This window comes from Centroberyx gerrardi, chromosome 6 (assembly GCF_048128805.1).
Source record: "Centroberyx gerrardi isolate f3 chromosome 6, fCenGer3.hap1.cur.20231027, whole genome shotgun sequence".
Taxonomy (NCBI): domain Eukaryota; kingdom Metazoa; phylum Chordata; class Actinopteri; order Beryciformes; family Berycidae; genus Centroberyx; species Centroberyx gerrardi.
This window is the reverse complement of record NC_136002.1, coordinates 2,000,869-2,023,519: the sequence shown is the minus strand read 5'-3', so window position 1 is coordinate 2,023,519 and position 22,651 is coordinate 2,000,869. Positions and strand designations below refer to the sequence as shown.

At 39.7% G+C, this 22,651-nt stretch overlaps 1 protein-coding gene across 1 annotated transcript in view; it reads left to right on the top strand.

Annotated features, from left to right (window-relative positions):
• The window catches only part of nlk2 (nemo-like kinase, type 2), a 69,084-nt gene that overhangs the window by 12,653 nt on the left and 33,780 nt on the right, over positions 1–22,651 (top strand). The window contains exons 2-5 of the mRNA XM_071901315.2: positions 3,207–3,336; positions 7,891–7,946; positions 10,227–10,333; positions 19,978–20,063. Of these exons, the coding sequence (XP_071757416.1) occupies positions 3,207–3,336; positions 7,891–7,946; positions 10,227–10,333; positions 19,978–20,063 (379 nt within the window). The remainder of the gene's footprint in view (positions 1–3,206; positions 3,337–7,890; positions 7,947–10,226; positions 10,334–19,977; positions 20,064–22,651) is intronic.

Below are 22,651 nucleotides of genomic sequence, written 5' to 3'. Positions count from 1 at the left end.
GTAAAATATAGGGATGGGTATCGTTTAGGTTTTTTCTGATACCGGTGCTAAAACGATACTTTTAAAACGGTACTGGTGACAAGTACCTTCTTAAAGTATTACTTGTAGCTAGCAAAAAAGCAATAACTAAGAAATGGCTAGACAAGGATCCACCAACAAAAGGAGAGTGGATAGCGATAGTAAAGGAAATGTATGATATGGAGAAACTGACCTTTGTATCGATAAATTTTGTAAGTATTGGTCGAAATGGTTATTGCATATGAATATGGATATTACTTTTTCTCTTCTCCCTTAACTTTATGTATGTGGTTTACCAGTATTATCACATTTATTTTTTTGTTTTTTTGTTTTTTTTTCCCAAAAGGGGTTTGTATGTGAACATGTTAGATAAATGTCGTAAGACAATAGTCATTTTAACTTACTTTGAGGACTAGAAGGACTGAGACTGATATGGACTTGAGGTGATCCTTACTTGATGTCCTGTTGATGTTTTCTCTTTATGCCTCTCTTTCTTCATGGGACTCTGTGGTCAGGAAAGTAACCCTTAACACAAAGCTAACTACTGATAACATATGAGCTGTATTGTATTACCCCTGGTGACCTATCTGTTCAGTTCTCCTGTGTATTTGTGTTCCACTAAAACAAAAACGACAAAAATAAAGTGATAAAAAAAAAACTAAAAAAAACGGTACCGGTGCCTAAACGGTACCTGAACCGATACCTTTTTTAATATAAAGCGCAAAAAACAACATTAAAGAACGTTTTTTTTATTGCAAATAATTAAAACAAATAAATAAAACCTAAGTCAACTACAATAATTTAACAGTAAATATCAATATAATAAATAACTGACGAGTGGCGCTGCTGTTTGGCTTTCGACCAAAGTTGGAAGGCGAGTCGCACAGAAGAGGAAAGCAGCGGCGCGTCATACCAGAGGAATACAGAGGATTTCAAGCGGTGCGCTCCAAAGGCGCATGCGGTGGTTTCAGAGCACCGGATGTCAGATATTTCAATTGGCAGCTCAGGCATGGCACCGAAATGAGGCACCGAAATCTGCGTTGCAGTTCGGTCTGGTAGGTACCGGTCGTAAAGGAACCGGTGCCATAGTGGTACCGGGTTTTGGTACCCAGCTTTAGTAAAATATAGGCCTACCAACTGCATTTCCCGACTGGCTTCAATGCCGAATATCTTTCTTGTAGGCCAGCATTTTACAGTAGGCTCCTGTTTGTCCAATCTAAAGCATTACCTATCATCAAATAGATATGAATCGTCCATCACGGCTTCCATGTTTGTGAACAGTGTGACCTTTCACCCTGTTACTGATTGGCTAGCAGCATCGGTTCCTGGCAGGTACTGCAGAGGAAAAAATCAAACCCATTGAATTTGGTTGGCAGACAGCAAAACTGCGCTCTCGTGGGGCAGCATTGAAATGAATAGAGGTGGAAGTGTTGCCACCTTTTGATCTGCAAGTACCTTTATGTAGCAGACATTGGCAACAGAAATTGACTTGATCAAACCCAGAGTGTTAATATATGGCTAGCAGCTCATCTTTTAAAATGTTTATATGCTTGCATTACTATTTATATATTTGCATTACTCTCAATCTATTATGGACATTTTGAAAAGAACAGTGGCTTTATTTTTAGACCAAGCACTGTCATTTTTTTTTCTTCTGTGTGCTATTTCTGTCAAAGATATAGTGATCTGTTATTAAAAATAGTTTTCCAATTCTTAAGTTTGTGGATTAAGATATTTTGCATCTCTCAGCCTGTATCTTTGTCTTTGCCTGTCTTTGTTTTCTAGCGGTTTTAATGCTTATTTAAAACTGACATGTATATGCATGTACATATAAAATGTCACCAGGCTACTGTAAATCTGCTTGTATGTCTCTGACATACGATTATCCAGACAGCAGCTTCAACAGTAGGTGCTCTGACAGGCTCCTAATGAGCCTTTCTAACCCTGACCCAGCTTTTCCTCACTCGTTTTCTATGCCCCTTCTTCCCCCATCTGGGTATGAATTCCTCCCGAAAAATAATTTGTAGAGTATGCATAGTTAAAGAGTAACTAAACCCCAAATCCAAATCTACGGTGAAGCCTGACACCTAATGGTGAAGTAGGGTACTGAATGGGCCATCTGCTATTGGCTGGTCACTGGTGCCAGGTGATGTCACCTTCCATAGAGTACAACAGGTGGTGACATCACCTGGCACCAATGAGCAGCCAATAGCAGATGGCGCATTCAGTACCCTATTTTTCCCCATTAGGTGTCAGGCTTCACCATAGATTTGGGTTTGGTTTAGTTGCTCTTTAAATGCGTGACTATTTTGTATGATGACACACATTACATCACACCATGGTAATACTGGAGTTCAAGAACAAGAAATGTATAGCTCAACAGCATAATCAACAAAAGTATGATGCTTATATATTTTCCTACTTTGGAACCTTTCAAAGAAACCGCAATAAAGGAGCACACTTTAGTGTCAGTTAACTGGAGATGAACACAGTTGTCTTTTTATATTTAGCTGTTACATAGTCATAGATACAACACAGAGAACATTAGTTTAACTAACCATTTGAAATGTTATTCAGGTAAAATGACATTTTGTTGAACTGAAAATGTAATTGTTTGCCTAATAAACTGACACTCCTCACTGCTTTGGTGCCAGGTGCTGTCACCTTCTGTAGAGTGCAACAGATAGTGACATCACCTGGAACCAAAGATCAGCCAATAGCTGATGGCAATGTAAGTAACATGCTTTTAACCATTAGATGTCAGGCTTTACATAGATTTGGGTTTGGGGGTTATCTACTCTTTAAAGTACATGATCCAGGTCACTGTATCAACCTGTCATTAACATAAAGAAACTAGAAGGGCACTCGGAGAGCGCAGACCTCCGCCAAGGTTCGTGCTATTATTGCTTGTTCGTGAGTCGGATCCGGATCCGGATCCGCTCCAAAATGTAATGGGTTCTTCCTTGGCCCATGCTACACCCTTCCACGAAGTTTCATGAAAATCGGGCCAGTAGTTTTTCCGTAATCCTGCTAACAGACAAACAAACAGACAAACATAACCTCCTTGGCGGAGGTAAACATAAGAAACACATGTGCCAGAGTTTTATGCCTTGAGATGAATATGCTAATGCTTTCTCCACATAAGAGCCATTAAATATTACTAATGTTCTGTCTGTCTTCTCACCCAGGTCAGTGACGGACCCTAGAGATGGAAAGCGAGTTGCCCTCAAAAAGATGCCCAATGTCTTCCAAAACCTCGTTTCTTGCAAGAGGGTATTCCGGGAACTGAAAATGCTATGCTTCTTCAAACATGAAAATGTAAGTAGATAGTATTGCTGAAATTTGTCGTTCTTGAGGCCATGTTTATTTTCTCGAGCTAAAAGGTTTTGTGTTCCCAACCCATTTTATCCTCCCTTTCTCATATCCTTTGTTTGTCTCCCTCTGGTCCCCTGTATGTTGCTCACTTTAGCTCTGGCTGCTCTCTGCTCGTTTCTGCCCTCCATCTTTCTTTATGTGGTCTCTCACCCCCTTTAACTAATCTCTCTGGCTGGATTTACACAAGGACTACTAATCTGATTTTAACATTATATGTGGCACACATCTTATATTTTCATTTCTGTATTAGCAAATTCAATCAGATTATTTTCAAATCAGATTTTTAGTTGTGAAATGTTTCATTTTTCATGATAAAATCCAATCAATCAATCACTTTGCAGCAGAAAATTCTAAGTTGCGAAGAAGACAGCACAATATACGTGGTTAACAGAGTTAGTCAAAATAACCCCAGTAGTTTTGGACTTTTTTTTATTATATCACAATACTAAGAAAGTGCACTGTATATTTTATATCACTATTTAGTCTCTACTCAACTCTACTTATAATTATGTAGCCTAATATACATATGTCCATAGTGCAGTGCAGATTTGCATATGTGTATTACTAGCTGTTCACCGTAGAAAGTCTAGATGGAGGTTCCATATGTACACAAAAAATGACTATGTGAAGGGCACATTGTTTCTTCTCATTATCAGAACATAATTATAGATGGAGGCAGCATACGTACAGAAATGCATTGATTTTTTACCTGCTTCATCCTCTTCACAGTGGTGGGGGCTGGAGCCTATCCCAGCATGCATTGAGACACCCTAAATAGGTCACCGGTCCATCACGGGGCTAACACAGATAGACAGACACTCACATTCATACCTATGGGCAATTGAGATTCTCCAATCCACCTGACTTGCATGTCTTTTGGACTGTAGGAGGAAACCCAGGAGAACACAGAGAACATGCAAAAAAAAAAAAAGAACATGCAGTGACTCATTGGTTAGCATGGCAAGAACGTCTGTGACGTTCTTGCCATGCTAACCAATGAGTCACTGTGCCAACCCACGTACAGAAATGTCTTCAGAAATATGTACCGACTAATATGCAGAGAATGTATAAAAATATTTGCAGTTGTTGGACACAACAACAAACTTTGCCGTGAAGCTTTCTGTGCCCCGGAGTCAGAACCAAGAAGAAGTACAATGTTTGGTGACTGACCAGTGGTGCATGGAACAACATCTGCACATTTGGGCATGACAGTTTTGAACAGGGACATTGTGCACATACAATATATTACATAGCAGTGTGAGGTTCATCATCCTGTAAAATGTTTATATATAAAATACAATACAATGCAACATATATATCAGTTGTTTTTGACACACTGTCTTCATTATTCTCACTTTTGGCAATACTACACTTACATAATGTAACTATTGGTTTTGTGTTAAATTTATTTTTACATAACATGGGTTATTGTATGTTTGCTCGTGTGTTAATTCAAACAAAAAATGACAATACTGAATTTCATACAATAAATAAGGTTTGTAATAAAAAATGTAAATGCCCTTTGTGTTAAATAATGATAAACCGCAACCAGGTATTTACTTGAATATGCTTCTCTTCAAAAGTCCTTGCGCCCCACGCAACATGTACGCTTGAACATTAGGTCTTTCCAAGTCATTAGGTGTGTATACTCTCCTCAGTGGGAACATGGGCTTCAGGTCCTCACAGGTTTGAGACCGTGTTTTGTGGGGGAAAACCAACCAGACTTGTTTCCTTGTGCCAAGGAGCCAGACGCTACCAGAGGCTCACCAGCCCTGTAAGACACAGTGGCCAAATCTGGAGGGGTGGAAGGGTCGCTCAATTCAGCTCACCAGACGCTAAGCTGACTGAAACAGGAAGAAGACAACACGCCTGCTGGAACAGGCCCTAGTCTTGTGGGGAACAGTGGAGAGGACAGCTACTATTGTGATGTTATTAGAGGTAGAGTCACAGGTTGAAGGTACATCCTTCTTGCTGACTTTCACAAGGACTACAGACCATCATGATATGTAATTGCTCTGGTATAATAGCTACCCTGTAATTGACTACAATTCCCACAAGCAACAGGGCAATAGGGTCAGCTGACCAGCTAAGAGAGTGAGGTGGCTTCAAATGAGCTACACAACACTACACAAGATAGTTTGTGAAGATTGAGCTTCCTTGAGATTTAGAATTTTTAGTTGGATTAAGTATGAGTTCAAGCCTAATTTGATTCCTCAGGTAAAATCTCTGACCTCTTGCATCATTGTAAATGTGTATGTATGTGTGTGTGTGAAGCTATTCGCCCCATTCATAGTCTGCAATTTTAGAGATCAGGGAGAGAACCTTTGGACTGACTGCTTGTTGCTTTCTCAATGCCGCCTTCTCCACATCTCAAGCGGTTTGATTGATGATTGCAGATCAATCAAACTATCTAGTTTTTGGAGCATTCCATTCAGCGACCATTTATGCTAATTTCTATGCTGCTGATTGGTTGCTATGCTCATCACTTAATTCAACCAGTGGTTTAACTGTGACAAACACTTACACACGTGCGCCAGCTGTGGATTCTTTCCAACTCATCCCTCTCACATAGATAATGAATGGAGAGACAGCAGCCGCCACTGCTACCAAGACCAGCTTAGCAGTTAATTAACAAAGATTCTTATTGCAAAAGTCATTAGACGGCCAGGACTTGGCATAATGACCAGCGTTAGTGAAACCAGCATGTTATCTGTTTTTGCATTCAACAGCTCGGTGTCCCTTGGATGAGGGAACATTGGTTCTATTTGTATAATTTCTGGTCCTCAACGCCAGGAAACCAGTAAATGCTTGCTACTACAGCACAAGCCATGGATTGTTCTCCCAGTCTGAAGAATCTACTTCCGCTTCCGCCATAAAGGAGTTTATAGGATTTTGCTTGGTTTTTGTTCCTGGAGACACCTGAATTAAAGCAATAGAAAGAGTTTGCTGATCGTCTCTGCAATTACCTCAATTGTTTACTGTTATTACCTCATGCTTTTAAAATTTATTTGATAATTATATGTTGCAAGACAAGCTTGGCCATCTCAATGTAGCTCTCCAATCTGTCAATGGATAATGGACTTTTTCTAACAGGGCAGATATAGTATGTGAGTGTGGTCTACCTGCTGTCCAGATCTCTCTTGGTGTGCTTCCCCCTCTTCTACTTCCTGTGCACCTCAACTGCACCTCCCTTGGTAAAGCTGTACAAGTTTGCAGATGACACCACCTTAGTGAGCCTAATTACAGAGTAAGGCAGGCATCTTAACCGGGGTTCTCATAATCAGAGTATGAGCTTACTCAGGTTATTCTTTCCATTTACGATGTTTACATGCATCGATCCGAAACCAGGTTACTTGAGAAGCCGGGTTAAGAACGGAATTCTCTGTACATGGAAACATAGCCATGGAATGCTTCCTCACATCATCCATCACAGTCTGGTATGGCTGTGCATCCATGCGCTCCAAGACTGCAGCACGTCATTCAAATGGCTGCTACCTACCCTCCATCGAAGACCTATGTGATGCCATAGCATGGAAATGGGTGAAGAAGATTTCTGGTGACCAATCACCTGTATGACATACTACCTTCTGGAAAAGTAGTTCCAGTGCATTGATGCATGCACCGCCTACCACTCCAGCAGTTTCTTCCAAACGGCAATCACGCTCCTGAACCAGCCCTCCTAAGATCCCCACTCCACCCACTCCAACCAGGCATTCTCTGTCATGCACACTCACACCCACACCACTCTGAACTGACAAACTCAACCCTGCCAACCTACACATGGATACTGATATAAGATATCAAGGCTGTAAACCTAGTTGTACTTTGCACATCTTGGACTTCAACTTTGCCAGAACTGGAACCAACTATGCAGTGCCCCTTAGGTCTCGTCTGCATAATATGTGAGGTACTGTTACTGTTTCCCCCTGCACCTTGTGTGTCAATCTTGTATTGTGTAGCTGTTTTATGTCAGCGCCAATTAACCAGGTCAAATTTCTGTGCATTAATTTACTACTAATCCATTTCTTTTGAATATGTGTTTTTTTTTTTTTTTAGGTGACATATTTGGTGCTGATCAGTCATTGCTGTGATGTTTTTGTACTGTGCTTCCCAGAGATCACACACAGTGTGGCCAGTACAAGCCCTCTTAACTGTCATGACAGCCAAGAGAGGTCACAGCAATGCTGTAGGAATGTTTATTCAGCAAAAGAAAAAATGCCACCAGCCACCAGGATGGCATCATAATCACTTCTCTCTTATCCTGTTGCTGCTTTTATAATAATGGTTTTAAAGTTGGAATTACAACGAAAATATTTCACATGCTAAAGTTATACTATGCCCCGTTTTACTATGGTCTGCCCTTGGTCATTTAAAAACGTTCTTGAAATTGTAGTAAAATTGATTAATCTTTTCCCCTCTCATCCTCCAGCTACACACATGCACTCACACATACAGTGACTTCTGGTAAACTTAACTTGGCTTTAACTCTCTCCACAGGTACTCTCTGCTCTGGACATACTACAACCTCCCCACATCGACTACTTTGAGGAAATGTATCCTTCAGCATTACGGTTGGCCAAATCTGCACCAAATGTTGCAGTGCCCAGTTAAATCTCCCTGTTTCTGTGTCCTAGTTAAAGGTAAAGTCTTTTTCCACAGTGGAGGGAAAAAAAAACCTTGGTAACATATCAGAACACTGTAATCAACAAAGTTATGTTTTCTGGAGCTCTGTGCCTGAAATACAAATTCTGAAATTACAGTTAGCCTGGAGATTTTGATTCAGGGTTTCCTGCATTCAGATTTTTCACAATATTTAAAAAAATGTCATGTCTCGTTATCCAGATCCACATAGCCCTCACATAGTGACCCAACTAAAACCTTTTTTTATGTTGAGGCAGTATACAGTATGTGGTTCAGGTAAATAAAGCAAACATCTCAAAGGTTATTAAGCCCTCAACACTGTCTTACAGATGAGGGTTGGTGCCATGTGGAACTTGCTAACTCCTCCCCCAAAATGTGCTAAAGGGGTCCTAACGTGTCCTTAACGATCACATGGCTGCTGCTGACAAAGCTCCTCCCAGACAAAATGAAAATTCATATCACCTAACTTATATCTGTCTTCCAAAAGTTAATAAAGCTGAAACCAAACACACCTTTTTGCATCCCAGACAGGTTACCAAGGAAAGCTCCTACCAGACAAATGTATAGCTAACAGCCTAACAAAAGCAATTAAAGTTTTCTGACATTATGGTTGTCATCTATACAGGTTGCTCAAAGGAACACTTCGTCATTTCCTATCTCCATATATTGGTCCTCACTAATACATGCTATGAGACGGCACCATGTCTGTCTACTCGCTCTGTGTCTGTGGAGATGGGCTGTGGGAAGTCCCAAAATTCACCCGGCGATGACGTCATCTGCAGGGAATTCACACTCTCAAACTACTACGCTCTCTCCCTGGTCGCTGCGGACTGCCCGCCGTCTGAGGCAGAGACGAGAATCCAAGAAGAGAGCGGTTGTAGATTCTACGAGTTGGAAATCCATTGGCAGGTGAATTTTGGGACTTCCCGCAGCCCATCTCCGAGACACAGAGCAAGTAGACAGACATGATGCCGTCTCACAGCATGTATTGGTGAGGACCAGAGGTGTGACCAAGTCAACTTGCTCGAGTCCCAAGTCAGTCTCAAGTCTTGAGGCACAAGTCTCAAGTCAAGTCCCAAGTCTAAATATAGATTACCAAGTCAAGTCCATGTCATTAATGTCAAGTCTCAAGTCTAAATGAAGAACAGCAAGTCAAGTCAGACCAAATCAAGAGTCCAGTATCAATTTAATATCTTAAAGAAAACTAAATATCTAGGACTTTTCAATGCAACATGGTTTTAATAAGATAAAAACTTGGTAAGGGCATCATGAGTTTGATTTCTATAATCAGTTTCAACATCAATAAATTCAATCATTCCATACAAATTCAGAAAACAGAATTTAAATTCAGTCGTCTGCTGGAACAAATCTCATCACTTTCAATCATTTCAAGTCATTTACACAAACACAAGATCTCAAGTCAAGACTTTAGAAACCTTTTCAAGTCATCAAAGTACAAGTCAAAGTCAAGTCCCAAGTCATCAGAACCCAAGTCAAGTCAAGTCTCAAGTATTCTCTTCATGCATCAAGTCAAGCCTCAAGCAATTAAAATTGTGACTCGAGTCTGAGTCAAGTCCAAGTCATGTGACTCGAGTCCCCACCTCTGGTGAGGACCAACATATGTAGAAAAGGTTAGAAAATGGCGAAGTGTTCCTTTAATCAAGCTAACTCTTAACTCACCAAAAAGGTAGGTGGCTATTTCCTAACCTGTCTTCTAGAACAAGTTAATCAGGCTGCTTCCTAATATATTTTTGTGTCTTCCAGACTGGTTACTTGGTAAAGTTCCTGCCAGACAATGCTATAGGTAACAGCCTACCAACAACAGATAATATGTCCCCTAATATTTTCCTTGTCTTCTGGATAGTTTCCCAAGGCTGACTGCCCAGCAAATGCAAATAATCTAGATCATAACATGTCTGTCTTCCAGACAATTACATTAAAAATTGCCAGACAAGTCTAGCAACGAGCCAAGCAAAAACAAGTTTTATACTGTACCTCATCACACTTTTCTTGCAGACAAGTTCATAAGAAACATTGACTGAGCGAGGTTCACTTTACACAGGGGAGAGAGCGCCGTCTCCTTTAGCATGGGGAAAACTTGAAAAAAACATTTGCTGTCATTTGCTGGTGAGATTTGCTTTATTTTCTCTCGGCTGAGTTTGTGCTCTTTGCCTTAACTTCCCATTGGGCAGCTATGTGGTGACTGAACTGATGCAAAGTGACCTCCATAAGATCATCGTATCACCACAGCCTCTCAGCTCAGACCATGTCAAAGTTTTTCTTTATCAGATCCTACGAGGTAAGTTCTCTTTTGTACATTGCATTGCTCCACAGATCATATTTTCATGGACTTTATTTTATTGTCATTGTTATTGTTCATTCAGTTCAGCCTAGTGAAAAAGTTGTCACCCAGTGTTACGGTAGAACTGTCTGGGTGCAGTTATGTCTGTTTCTATAATGATTTTAGCCTGTCTATTTGGCACATCATGATTTGAGCTATGACAAATTAGTTAGTAGGTACACTAATCACATTTAATAATTGTGTAAATTATTGTGGGTAGTATAACTCACTTCACCGAGGCAAGGGATTGCCACCTAACATCTGAATGCAAAATCTTGACTGGGTTCACTATAGCTCTACCCAAAAAAACATACTCCCCAATTCATTCATGGAAAAAGGACCATTTGTTTTGATAAAGGTACTCAATTCCTTCAACTTATTGATGGCCCAAGTGGTTATTCATAGACTTTCATTACAAATTGCACATGAATAATAGGGTTAGAGTTAGGGTTGAATTGCTCTTCTTCTTGCCAGCCATGTATGGGCTACTGTGCAGTCAAATTCACAAACTGCTATTGTGGTCGGCATGGCATTTTTCAACTATCCCTTGCCTCTGAGTGAGACCTCTTGATGTGTGTTCAACCAAACTTTGTTTTTAAAGCTTGTATATGTGGCTGTTAGAGAATGCACTACCGGATTTGTGCGAAGTGACTACATTCTCATGGCTTCTCATGGCTAATACTTAATGAAACATGGCTTTGTGAGGATAACAAAACAAGCGCAACACTGGGTCGTATTTATAGGAAAATACAGGGAGCACACAGATGGACCTAATTGTGATCTGTCATATTTGCATTTTCAAACTTCTCTTATTGTCTGTTATAACCTATTGTTAGTGTCTTACATTTCAGTCAATAATTTATAAAGGGCACCCAATGACTTTAATATAAAAGGTGATCTATTCCTATACATTTTTTTTAGGAGTGCAAGACTAAGGGATTTCTTCCTCTGTGTTCTTAGGTTTTGCTGACTATATTCTTAAATCTATAGCTGAACAGCTCCTGTCTTATGTGAAGCACAGGCCATAATGGATTCCATAATAGATTGTCTTGATCCCCTCATCAAGAGCACTAAATTGGTTACACTCGACGTGGAAGCATCATACACTAATGTGCCAATGCTGTACCTCTAATCCAGGGATGGGCAACCTTTTCTTGCATGAAATTTATGTTTCCTTGACTACACTACGGCGATGTCCCACTTCCAGTTAAGCAGATTCAGTAGAAGGCAGGACTATTGATAACCAAACTTATGCATATATGTAATAATCCAAACAATTTAATATTCATAAAATAATAATACATTCTGGAATCTAACATTAGTCAATATTGCATCTAAAATTATTTATGGAAAAACATGATAGAGCCGATGTCAGTAGTTTAGCTTTACATTTATTCAGAATAAGTTACGCTTACCTTATTCTGAATAAGACTAACCATATTCTCAGTGACTCTGAAATGCCAACTGAGCAGTCACCCCTAGGGCAGCACAAAATTAAAAGGGAGAGGTAGGAAATCAGTTGTTGCCTCAGCAATCAGGCTACTTAACACAACAAACTGCTTCATGGTTTTGAATAATTTATTCTATCATGATGTGCTTGATGAGATGCAGGTCTAAGGACTTTTCTGTACTACTCTGTACTGTAGCTTTTGCAGTCTTTAATGCACGCCCCGATGTGGGCCAGTGTGTCATTGAAGTGCTGAGGGCAAGCATTGATGTGTGTATGGCTGACTTTTGTTTCTGAGGGTATTGTCTTGATCACTGTTGACCAACAGACATTCCCTGAAGGGATCAAAAAATCAGCCTTTAATGTTGACCATGCTAGTTATGGGACTTTCAAAATTAAATCGTATATGTTAATATATGGTTGTTTTTTTTTAATTGTCAATTGACAGGCATGTCGTGATCAACTGGTAGATTGCAAGATTGCCCACTTCTGCTCAGTGTGTTGTTACTTTTGGAGAGATGGCCCTAACACACAATTATGTGCTCCCCTATATCATGTAAGAAATGCAAAGCTGTACGTGGACTACCTTTGATGAACCATGATCTTGGACCCTGTCACTAATATATTCTTGCCTAACACTGTGACAACAACTTTTCATGTTTGTGAATGTTGAATGTTCTATGAATTCTGACCTGCACAAAATTAGTTTTCTTGACTTCGGTATTAGCTAGGAAGACAATTTCTACTGCATCATTGTCAGCCAAGAAAATATAGCCCCCATTACTTCTTCGAGGAATTTAGTGTGAATTATATCTATGGGACTCACATGTGATTATGGTATCCTTAAGATAAAGAAAAGCCATAAGGAGGCTCAACAAGTCCAGATTTGTGCAGTGTATACTAGCAAGAGAAATGGGAGAAATGATCTTAGATTTGATACCATCAATCCTCTCAACAAAGGTTAAAAACTTTTCACTGACAGCAGAAGAAATGCCAGTGGGAGGCAGTCTTCACGATCAATGTACTAAATAGGTTAACATATCGTCCCCCATTAATGACGCTGGCACCCCTTGAGCCAACCAGCAACGATGCATCATCCCTTCATGTTTAGTCAAAATATGACCAGCGATATCTGAGATATCACGTTGGAGTTCAAATTTTGACCTTTAATTGTAGTGTCCCCATCAGGCTGATCAGTGTAATGTAATGAACACAGTGCCAACATGCATCATCCTCATAAGTTTTGTCAAAAATCACACCAGTGGTATCACGTTTGAGTTAGAAATTTTTAATTATAGCAACCTCATTAGGCTAATCAGTGTAATTTATAAGGATAGCTGGATGTGTCAAATGGATATAAAGAATAGGAGTTATGGAAAATTTGACCTTTAGTTATAGAACTCCCATCGGGCTTTATAATTCAATTTCACTGTAATTTTTTGAACTGCCAGAACACTGCCAAAATGCATGCAAGTTTCATCAAAATCAGACCAGTGGTATAGCTCTCTGGTATAGCACTCTGTTGGAAATTTTGGCCTTGAATTATAGTATCCCCATCAGGCCAATCAGTGTAATATTTTAAACACTGGAACACAGCGCGAAGATGCATAATCCCTCCAGGTTTCATCAAAATCAGACCAGTGGTGTCTGAGATATCACCTGAGACATCACATGTGACGGACAGATGGACAGGCGGATCCATAGTCCCTGTATCACAATCCAAAAGTGGACTCCAAAGGCAATTGGAGAGCTCAGAGAATGCCCCAGCTTTACTGACTAGGAGGCCTTTAGATGTGTGAGTGATAGTTTTGACACTTGCATAGGCAAAGTCTATTCCTTTATCTCTTTCTGTGATGAAACCTGTCCACTGATGAAAACCATTTGAAGCACAATATTGCTCATGCAGGCCCACAGGAAGAGAAACAGGGGAGTGCCACCTGGCCAAAATCCAGCTCAACAAAATCATAAGAGCTGTCAAACGACAGGTGCAGGACCAAATTGGAGAGCCAGCGTGCCAACAATGACTCTTGTGCACTGTGGCGGTAGCTGGATCCACTCACAAGCTACAAGAAAGGTGCCTCTTAGGCATACCCTTCACCTGCACTTGCCAAGGACCTCAATGTCTGTAATTGTTGTTTTGAACCCCCCCCCCCTACATCCCCACTGCATCAGCAAGTACTCCCCTACTCCTCTCCCACCTGTCCAACAGTCTTCAGTCCTCAGAGCTCAGCTCCTGCTTCCTTTCCTCCCTCCTCAGCACAAAGGAGATTTTACAAAATGTTTTCTGGCAGCAAAACCTCAGGAAAACAGCAGGGCCTGATAGAATCTTGGAACTTGGAACTTGCATACACCACACCGACCATCAGGAGCTAATGTTCACCAGCATCCATAACCACTACCTGTTAATAAGAACACCCCTGGTGCTCTTATTAACTGGTGCCATGATCCTTTTTGTTGATTGCAGTTTCATATTTAACACCAAGAGCAGTAGAATATTGCCCCTCAATCTGCTTGAGGATATCTGCTTTCCTGACGGATACAGAGCACCAACCTGTATGCCGTAAAGCTTATATGGAGATATTCAATGTTGAATGTATGTATATTCAGTATGTAAAGGATATATTAAGTCTACAGTCTATTGCATAGTCTCTTGGTACATTATGTGAGCTGCTCTTGTTCTTGTACCATTTGTCAGTATATGCTGTGTTAGGTTGTCGATAGGTCCTTGTGCTAGTGCTGCCAATACAAATTCATGCACATTTGTTGTACTTGGCGAATATAAGGATTCTGATTTTACCCATTTGCTCAGTTCTTCTACATTCCCTTTTGCAACGAGATGTTAGCACAGAGTAAACAATGGCATGGAACCGGACAAGGACGCTTTTCCACAAGGCAACACAAGCAGTCATGTGATATTTTAGACCAATTGCAGCTGGTTACACAGTGGGGTCTGGTGTTTAAAGACTTCCACTAGTTCAGCCACCAAGCTTGTTCACACTGCGGAGTCTGAAGCGGTGCTTTGTTTTTTTCAGCAAAAGTGTCCTTTGATCTATACAAACCTGCCCATCTTTGTTTCTGCTGCAAGTATATCATGGCCTTAAGGCTTCAGTTGTTGGATGTTGTGGATTTGGATCTGATTTTATGTGGGACAATAACATCCAAAGTAGATAAATATAGCTGGATAAAGATTTACTTGTTTGGGAAAAATGAGACATGTTTTCACTTAGATTGGTACAAAAGGAGAATTTGGAGCAGCTTCTTAATTAAAGGATAAGTTCAGCGATTTTGGACCCATATATCATTTGAATCATACATACCTGTAGTTCTTGGACCCACAGAAAATATTGACTCCAGAGTCAGCTGTTGGTTGAAACTCTCTGAAGCTCTCGTTGCTAGGCTCTTGCTGCTAACAATGAGTCCAAATGGGGTATGTCAAATGTTGGAACCCCCCCCATTATTTGAGATAGCCTAACAGTTGGTTGTAAGCTCTGTAAATGCGCTTTAAATAATGTTGTCTCTGTGGCAAATATAAGCATATATAATAGTTTCTGTTGTGTTTCATTTTTGTTTAGTATTTGATGTATTTACACAATATCCCATAACTTACGGTTAGATTAAACGGCTATTATGAAGTCAAATCATCAAGCATTTCAGCTCAGCATAGTATCGGATCCTGTGGCTCTCTTGCACCTACTGAAAACAGATGTTCAGAATGGTTAACTAGGATGCTGTCGGGGGCAGACAGCAAGGGTATATCCCTGAAATTCCCCAATCCTTGAAGGCCCCATTAAGTCAAATGTAATAAAAAGCGATTCAATAATCACACAATGAGACTCCAGGGTTAATCTTCCCAATTTTTTTGGTTGTATGTCCCAACTATTTTTATTTCGCCAAATAATAACATTTTTACTTCAGGGCTAATCTTCATAATAATAAAGGTTGCATACCTTAACTATTGTTATATCACAAATTAATAAAGTTAACCAGTTAAGTATGTTATCATTATTACTCATAAACACTCCAAAATGAATGGATATAATCCTCTAGGGATTTTCTCCCTAATAATAAAGGGTATGTACCTTAACTATTTTTTTAACACTCAATAATAAATTTAACTAATTAACTATTTTATTAATAATAATCACAGAAAGTGCAAACTTCATACAAATCTCCATAATTGCCTGAACAATTCTCTTGACAAATTTCAATACAATAAAATGCACCATTGGTGAGATATGGGTCCAAGTAGCATGGAGATTAATTTAATCAGTTAATTAATAATAGTTATAATAATCATAAACACATCAAAATCAATAGAGTTCTTCCTCTAGGGGTCATCAATGTCCATACCAAATTTGAAAAGATTCTTATAAGAACTGTTCAAGTTATCGCGTTCACATGGAGGATCTGTGGGGTGAATCCATAATATTAAATATACGTATACACTCACCGGCCACTTCATTAGGTACACCTTACTAATACTGGGTAGGTATCAGCTTTCAGCTCAGTGTCAACCGGCTACCAAAGTGACATTCGCCTCAAGGTTCGACGTGTTGCATTCTGAGATGCTTTTCTGCTCACCACAGCAGGGGCGGAAATTACGGGAGGGACAGGCGGGTCCGGACCCCCCCTTCCTGGGACTAACACAGAGTTGTCCCCCTCAATATATCATTGTAAACATAACTATATAATTTTAAATAATATAATAATATGCATTGAAAGCACTTGTGCTAATTATAGACGCAAAACAATGCGTTTTTAAGTTTCGAAAGATTGAGTCCCCCCCTCATACGCCTCACAGTGGTTTGGTCCACTGCCTACCTGACTCCCCGAACCCCCACACACACACATTAGCCCTCGGTACGAGTGTCTGTGGAGGATCTCTGGAAGTGTGTCAGTGGTGGCAGACCTCCAGTAAGAAGCTACTTTGCAAAGGTTAACTTAAAACAAAGGATGTGTCAGACATTTTTCTTTACTTCTACCACTCAATAGAATAAAACACATTCACAATTGTAACCAGACTACATTTTGTTCGCTCCATTACCTCGCGGTTGAATCTTGTGCGTCAGCGTGTTGGTACGGAGCAGCCGCGTCTCCTAATACATGTATGTGTATGGAGGCAGGAGGTCTATCCACAATTAAAATCCTCATAACTCACTGAATTTTCGACCGATTTTCAAGCGGTTTGGTTTGTTACAAATGCCAGACATGTATTTATGATACAGGATACTTGGTTAAATTAAAATGCGGGTTTTCATACCAAAATACTTTATCTTTTGTAGATGGTAACTAATATTTCTATAATATAATATTTAAGATTAACTTACCCTATGTAATTAGGTTCTAAGTATATTATTTTTTTCTTACTGCATGTAAAATGGCTGCCACTATGTTATTTTGTTCATAATTTTGGAAATAAATGAAGACTTAATTAATAAAAAAAGACATAATTACAACAAACATTATGTTAAAATATAAGTAAGTTTCTGGCAGGCTTCATAGCGTTCTGGACTTTTACACATTGACAGCAAAACATTAGAGATCTGCTTTTTCGGGAAAACTAAATCTAATTAGGCATATATTAGCTTTAGTTCAGTTAATGGGTGTTGCATCTCACCTACTACTGTAAATAACCTGCATGCTGTGTGTGTGTGTGTGTGGGGTGTGTGTGTGTCTATTTGTCAGCCAGTCAGTTAAAATGGCAGAGAAAAGAAAAACAGACATCCGATCATTTTTCAGTGCACCGAAACGCCAAGTAGAAAGACCCCAGTAATATCAAAGGCAATTTGATAAAATCTTCATAAGAAAGGAATGAAGTGCTTATGGAAATGTTTCATAATGGACCTCTATATACATTTAATACAACAGTACTTTTGGCGGCACCTTTGGTGTCCCCTTCAGGAATTGCTCTTGAGAAATTTTTCTGTTTATTGTCCCCCCCAACAGTGAAATGAAATATCCGCCCTTGCACCACAGTTGTAAAGAGGTTATCTGAGTTACTGTTGCCTTTCTATCAGCTCGAACCAGTCTGGCCGTTCTCCTCTGACCTCTGCCATCAACAAGGCATTTTTGCCCAGAGAACTGCCGCTCACTGGATATTTTCTCTTTTTCGGACCATTCTCTGTAAACCCAAGAGATGGTTGTGCGTGAAAATCCCAGTAGATCAGCAGTTTCTGAATTATTCAAACCAGCCCGTCTGGCACCAACAACCATGCCACGTTCAAAGTCACTTAAATCACCTTTCTTCCCCGTTCTGATGCTTGGTTTGAACTTCAGCAGATCGTCTTGACCATGTCTACATGCCTAAATGCATTGAGTTGCTGCCACGTGATTGACTAATTAGATATTTGTGTTAACAAGCAGTTGAACAGATGTACCTAATGAAGTGGCCGGTGAGTGTATATGTATGTATATATATATATACTGTATATCCCTGAAATAACTTTCGTGGATATAATTAGGCACATGCACGCTCCTGTTGAGCGACTCCTGGTTGTCTCGGCCTCTCAACCAATGCTCAATTGATGCTCCAGCTATTATATCTAATTTTAAATATTTGTAAAGCCCCAGTGGTTTGACCTCCAGAGGCCATCAGAGACGAATTTGACCACATTAACAGTGGTAAGTAGTGTAAATGCAATGCGTCTTCAATCTACATAGGAACTACGTATACGGAAGTAAACTTCTTCTTGTAATGGAAGTAAACGAAGTCTCCTAGCAGGCATTTCCTCTGCTATCGCGCACAATAAGCATGATGTCAAGACAATCTCTTCCTCTGTTTTGAAAAACTCCATACAACAATGCCAGTTTCGCAGCTCTTGGCCATCCCTTGGATGTATGAGGGGAACTAACATGCAATTTGCGTTTTGCGAGGAAAAGTCCCAGTATAGAGGCATGAGATGCGTTTTAACGCCAAGTGTAAATATAATCCATTTTAAACTTATCTGGACACAATTTGGATGGCAGGTGTAAAGGGGGTCACAGAATATCAACTGTCATGTGCAATGAACACTACTGAAAGCATTGGAGGCACACTGGTATGATTGCATTTTGGGTGAACCAGCCAGCTTATATAATACATGTATGATTGTACACATGTAAGGGTTAATTTTTAGTCTATGCTCTACACATTTATTTTTCACTATCCTTCACATTCATGATGTGCCAAATTGATATGCCATGTGCCAATGTGCCAATTGATTATAACTACAGTATAGATAAAGAAGACGTGCAAAGATATATGCAGAGAGATGTGCTTACAAGCACTTTATTGATCCCCTTGGGGAAATTCAGGTGCCACAGCAGCAATTGACGGACAGTACCAAAGAAGTAAAGTATGTCAAGTACAGGTAATAAAGAAATAAAGGAAATAGCTACTAACATAGAATAAAGGTAGTGAACATAATATACAACAATAGAGACAATAGAGATAGTGCAGATAATGCAAATAAATGCAAATAATAAATGCAATTCGGATAGTTTCATGGATATATTATATAGAAAAATTATAAAGAAATATCAGCTGAAAATGTCAACTTTTTGTGTACTGTATCCTAGCTAATTGAATCATTTTATCATTCTTTCACAGGAGAATGTCAGTATGGAAATTCTGTGTTGATATCAGTTGTTTTACATCAATTATATATGCAGTTTGAAGTTTCCGTCAGAAGGCATTATAAGCCATTGTACACACACACATGCATTATAATCACCTCATAAAATGAAAAAACATTATGATTTAATATTGACTGTATTATGAAGGTGTTAAAATCTGTGTATTTACTGCTAGGGCCCCTAGAGTATGTATTTTGAGCTCCAGAATTCTTGTAATTATGTCATAATGCTATATTACTCATTCAGGAACTTTTATAGGGGAGTCTGATTTATGAAAACAAGTGCGTCATGAAACAGCAAAATATATCATGACAATTTCACACTGCTTAAGCAAAATCCACATTACAGGACCTGATTTCTGAGAAGCTAGAACAGGATAAAGATGAAAACAGGGTTGTGTAGGATTTCTGTATGTATGAAATTTAACAAAAAGTACTAAGAAGTAAGAAGTATTGTAATTCTCTATCCTGTCATGCCCCCTTCCTCCCATCCCCCCCAACCCTCACCCACCACCACCACCACCACCACCACCACCACCAAGGACTTAAATACCTTCACTCAGCTGGCATTCTACACCGAGACATCAAACCTGGCAACCTCCTGGTCAACAGCAACTGTGTGCTCAAGGTGCGTGTAACATTGCAGAGCTGTGTTTTATTGCAAAGTGGCTGCACCATTTTCATATCAATTGAACATTTCAGACAACAGTGAAAACTATCCACATCTACTAACAAGTAGCTGGCTGAGGTACAACATGATTTAATAAAGGCAGTGCACTTAAGCAGCAATGTTTGTGGAATAGGCAACTTAAATATGCTGTTTGCTCATTTTTACTTGTTTTATGCATTTCCAGTTGCATTTTTAGGAATTATTTACAATCAGCTAATTCAATGTGATTATAGACTAAGATTCCGTTGTTGTCTGTACCTTTTTCCTTCTCCTTTTACTTACTTACTACTCACATGCTCTGTTTGAGTCTTTATCATGTTCTTTCTCATGTACTCTCTAATTCTGTGAAACTGAAATATCTTGTCATTTGTTGTTTATTGAATCACAATGTTTACATTGTGATTCCAGAGAAATTAGGGGCTCTATTGTTGTGTCTGTGAATGGCGAAGTGGCATTTTCATCAAGTGCACACAGGTTTTTTTCTTGCCTGTGGGAAGAGAGGCGCAGTAGGGGGTATGTCAGTAGTGATCAAATGGCGCAGTGCAATTTTGGTGTCAAGGATTACCAGGATTTGCGGTTGTGTGCTCAGACCAGGTCAAAAGTGCAAGGTGCATTTTGTGGCAGATCCTATTCAAAAGCCCTTTTTATAGAGCCCTAGATATTAAAAGTAAAAAGAAAAACACAAAGATATAGGCCACTGGCCAGAGGGCTAAATTGCAATAGTGGGCATCACAGGTCATAGGGCCAAATTTCAATAAAGGAGTCATATGAGATGGCAATGATATATTGAAGATTTTTATAAAACTCTAGTCCAGATTCACTAAGAGGGCAATCTGCAAATTTTTTGTGCCTCAGTTGCATGAGCAAAGAGCGCAGAGTTCATCTTATTCACTAAGAAATGTATGTCAATCAAGTTATGGTGCAAACAAGCCCTCAAAAGAAGCATTGCGCAAGCAAATAGACCCTCATCATCAATGGCAAGCTCAGATTGTGCGCTTCAGCTGTAAGACGAATCCACCAAGGCTGGCACCCTTGTGCTCTAAATCGGCCTTTATAATTGCAGGGTTCTCTGATCTGATCTACTTTAGGAACAACATGGTACTGGACCTCCCTGGTCTGTTTGATGGTAATTTCTGGCCAAGTATGTAAAAAGACAAAAAGACCAGCCTTGCAACAATGATGGCAGCCATTCTGAGTGGCCAAGCTCATTGTACAGTCTTTAAGCCACCTTTGGGCAAGTGCAGGGTCTTGCAAAGTGTTAGTGAATTGGGAGTGATCTTGATTAGCCTCACCTACAAATAAATATTATGTGGGCAAAATTAGATTTTAATAGGATTTACATATGCATGACCATGACGGGTGCAAAGAGACTTTAATTTTTGACCAGCTCTGTTAGGCAGCTTTCCACTCTTTGCACACGATTAGTGAAGAGCATGGTATTCTGATTCGGTTATTTTGGTCATATAGTGTACGCTCTTCCCTGCGCACACCTTTAGTGAATTTGGGCCACTGAGTGTTGAGGTTTGGATTCTGTGTTGTGTTGTATTGTGTTGACAGCCATAGTCTGAAGTATCTTTGGCATCCAGCCGTCTGTTGTTCCACAGATGGCCATGTGTTGGTCATCTGTGGAAGGAGCCGAGGTGAGATGACGTAGTTTGCTCGATATCACTCAAGATCAATTTAACTCTTGCAGTGCTTCTAAGTTGCAAAAAATGCGGCAGAACCAGCTTGTTAGTGTGTTGCTCAAGCTTTAAATAAGAATCAAAGAATGAATCAGACTTTTAAATTAGATTAAAAAAAAATCATTTATAGAGTTAAGTACTCAGGGCAAATAACAAGGATTTTACCTAATTTAGTTAAAGGAAGTCATGTAATACTGCCTACTTACTGAGATTGTTGGGCTTAAATGGAAGATACATCTGTTAACAAATAATATGGCCAATGGCTAACATTTAAAAGTAAACACCATTGGTTTCCAAGTTTCATTGACCAAGTAAACCATTGAGTCAACTGGTGATTTTCGTTTGCATTATGTGCCAGGCCTGATATCTCTGTCGAGGCAGTCTATCTGTATCAGCACATCTCTCTCTTCCATCCTACCTGTGCCATCACATGCCATCTCCTGTCTCTTTGTGGCAATGCAGGTGTTGGATCAGAAATTTGTCTCTAATTTGTCTAACTAATTTATGGCGAGGTGGAGATGGCTAGCAGGATGGTCTAGTGGCTAGAGAGCCTGGCCCATAACCAAAAATTCAATCTCCACAGCAGCCAGTGTGTCAATCAACAGTCATGTGTCCTGTTGAAATGTCTTCAGGAAGACACTGAATCCTTATCTGGTTGCTCATTCTCAATTGCGTTAAATGTAAAATGTCACAGATGTCAGTGCAGATAAACATCCCACACCAGCATCTTATGTCTCACCATTTATCAAAGTCTATTTTGTGAAAATTGTGTGGCATCGGCAATAGCATGGCCTGCTCATAATCTACTCCAGTATGCTGGAGGCTGCATCTCAAGTGATTTTAAAAATTCTTAGTGAATTATAA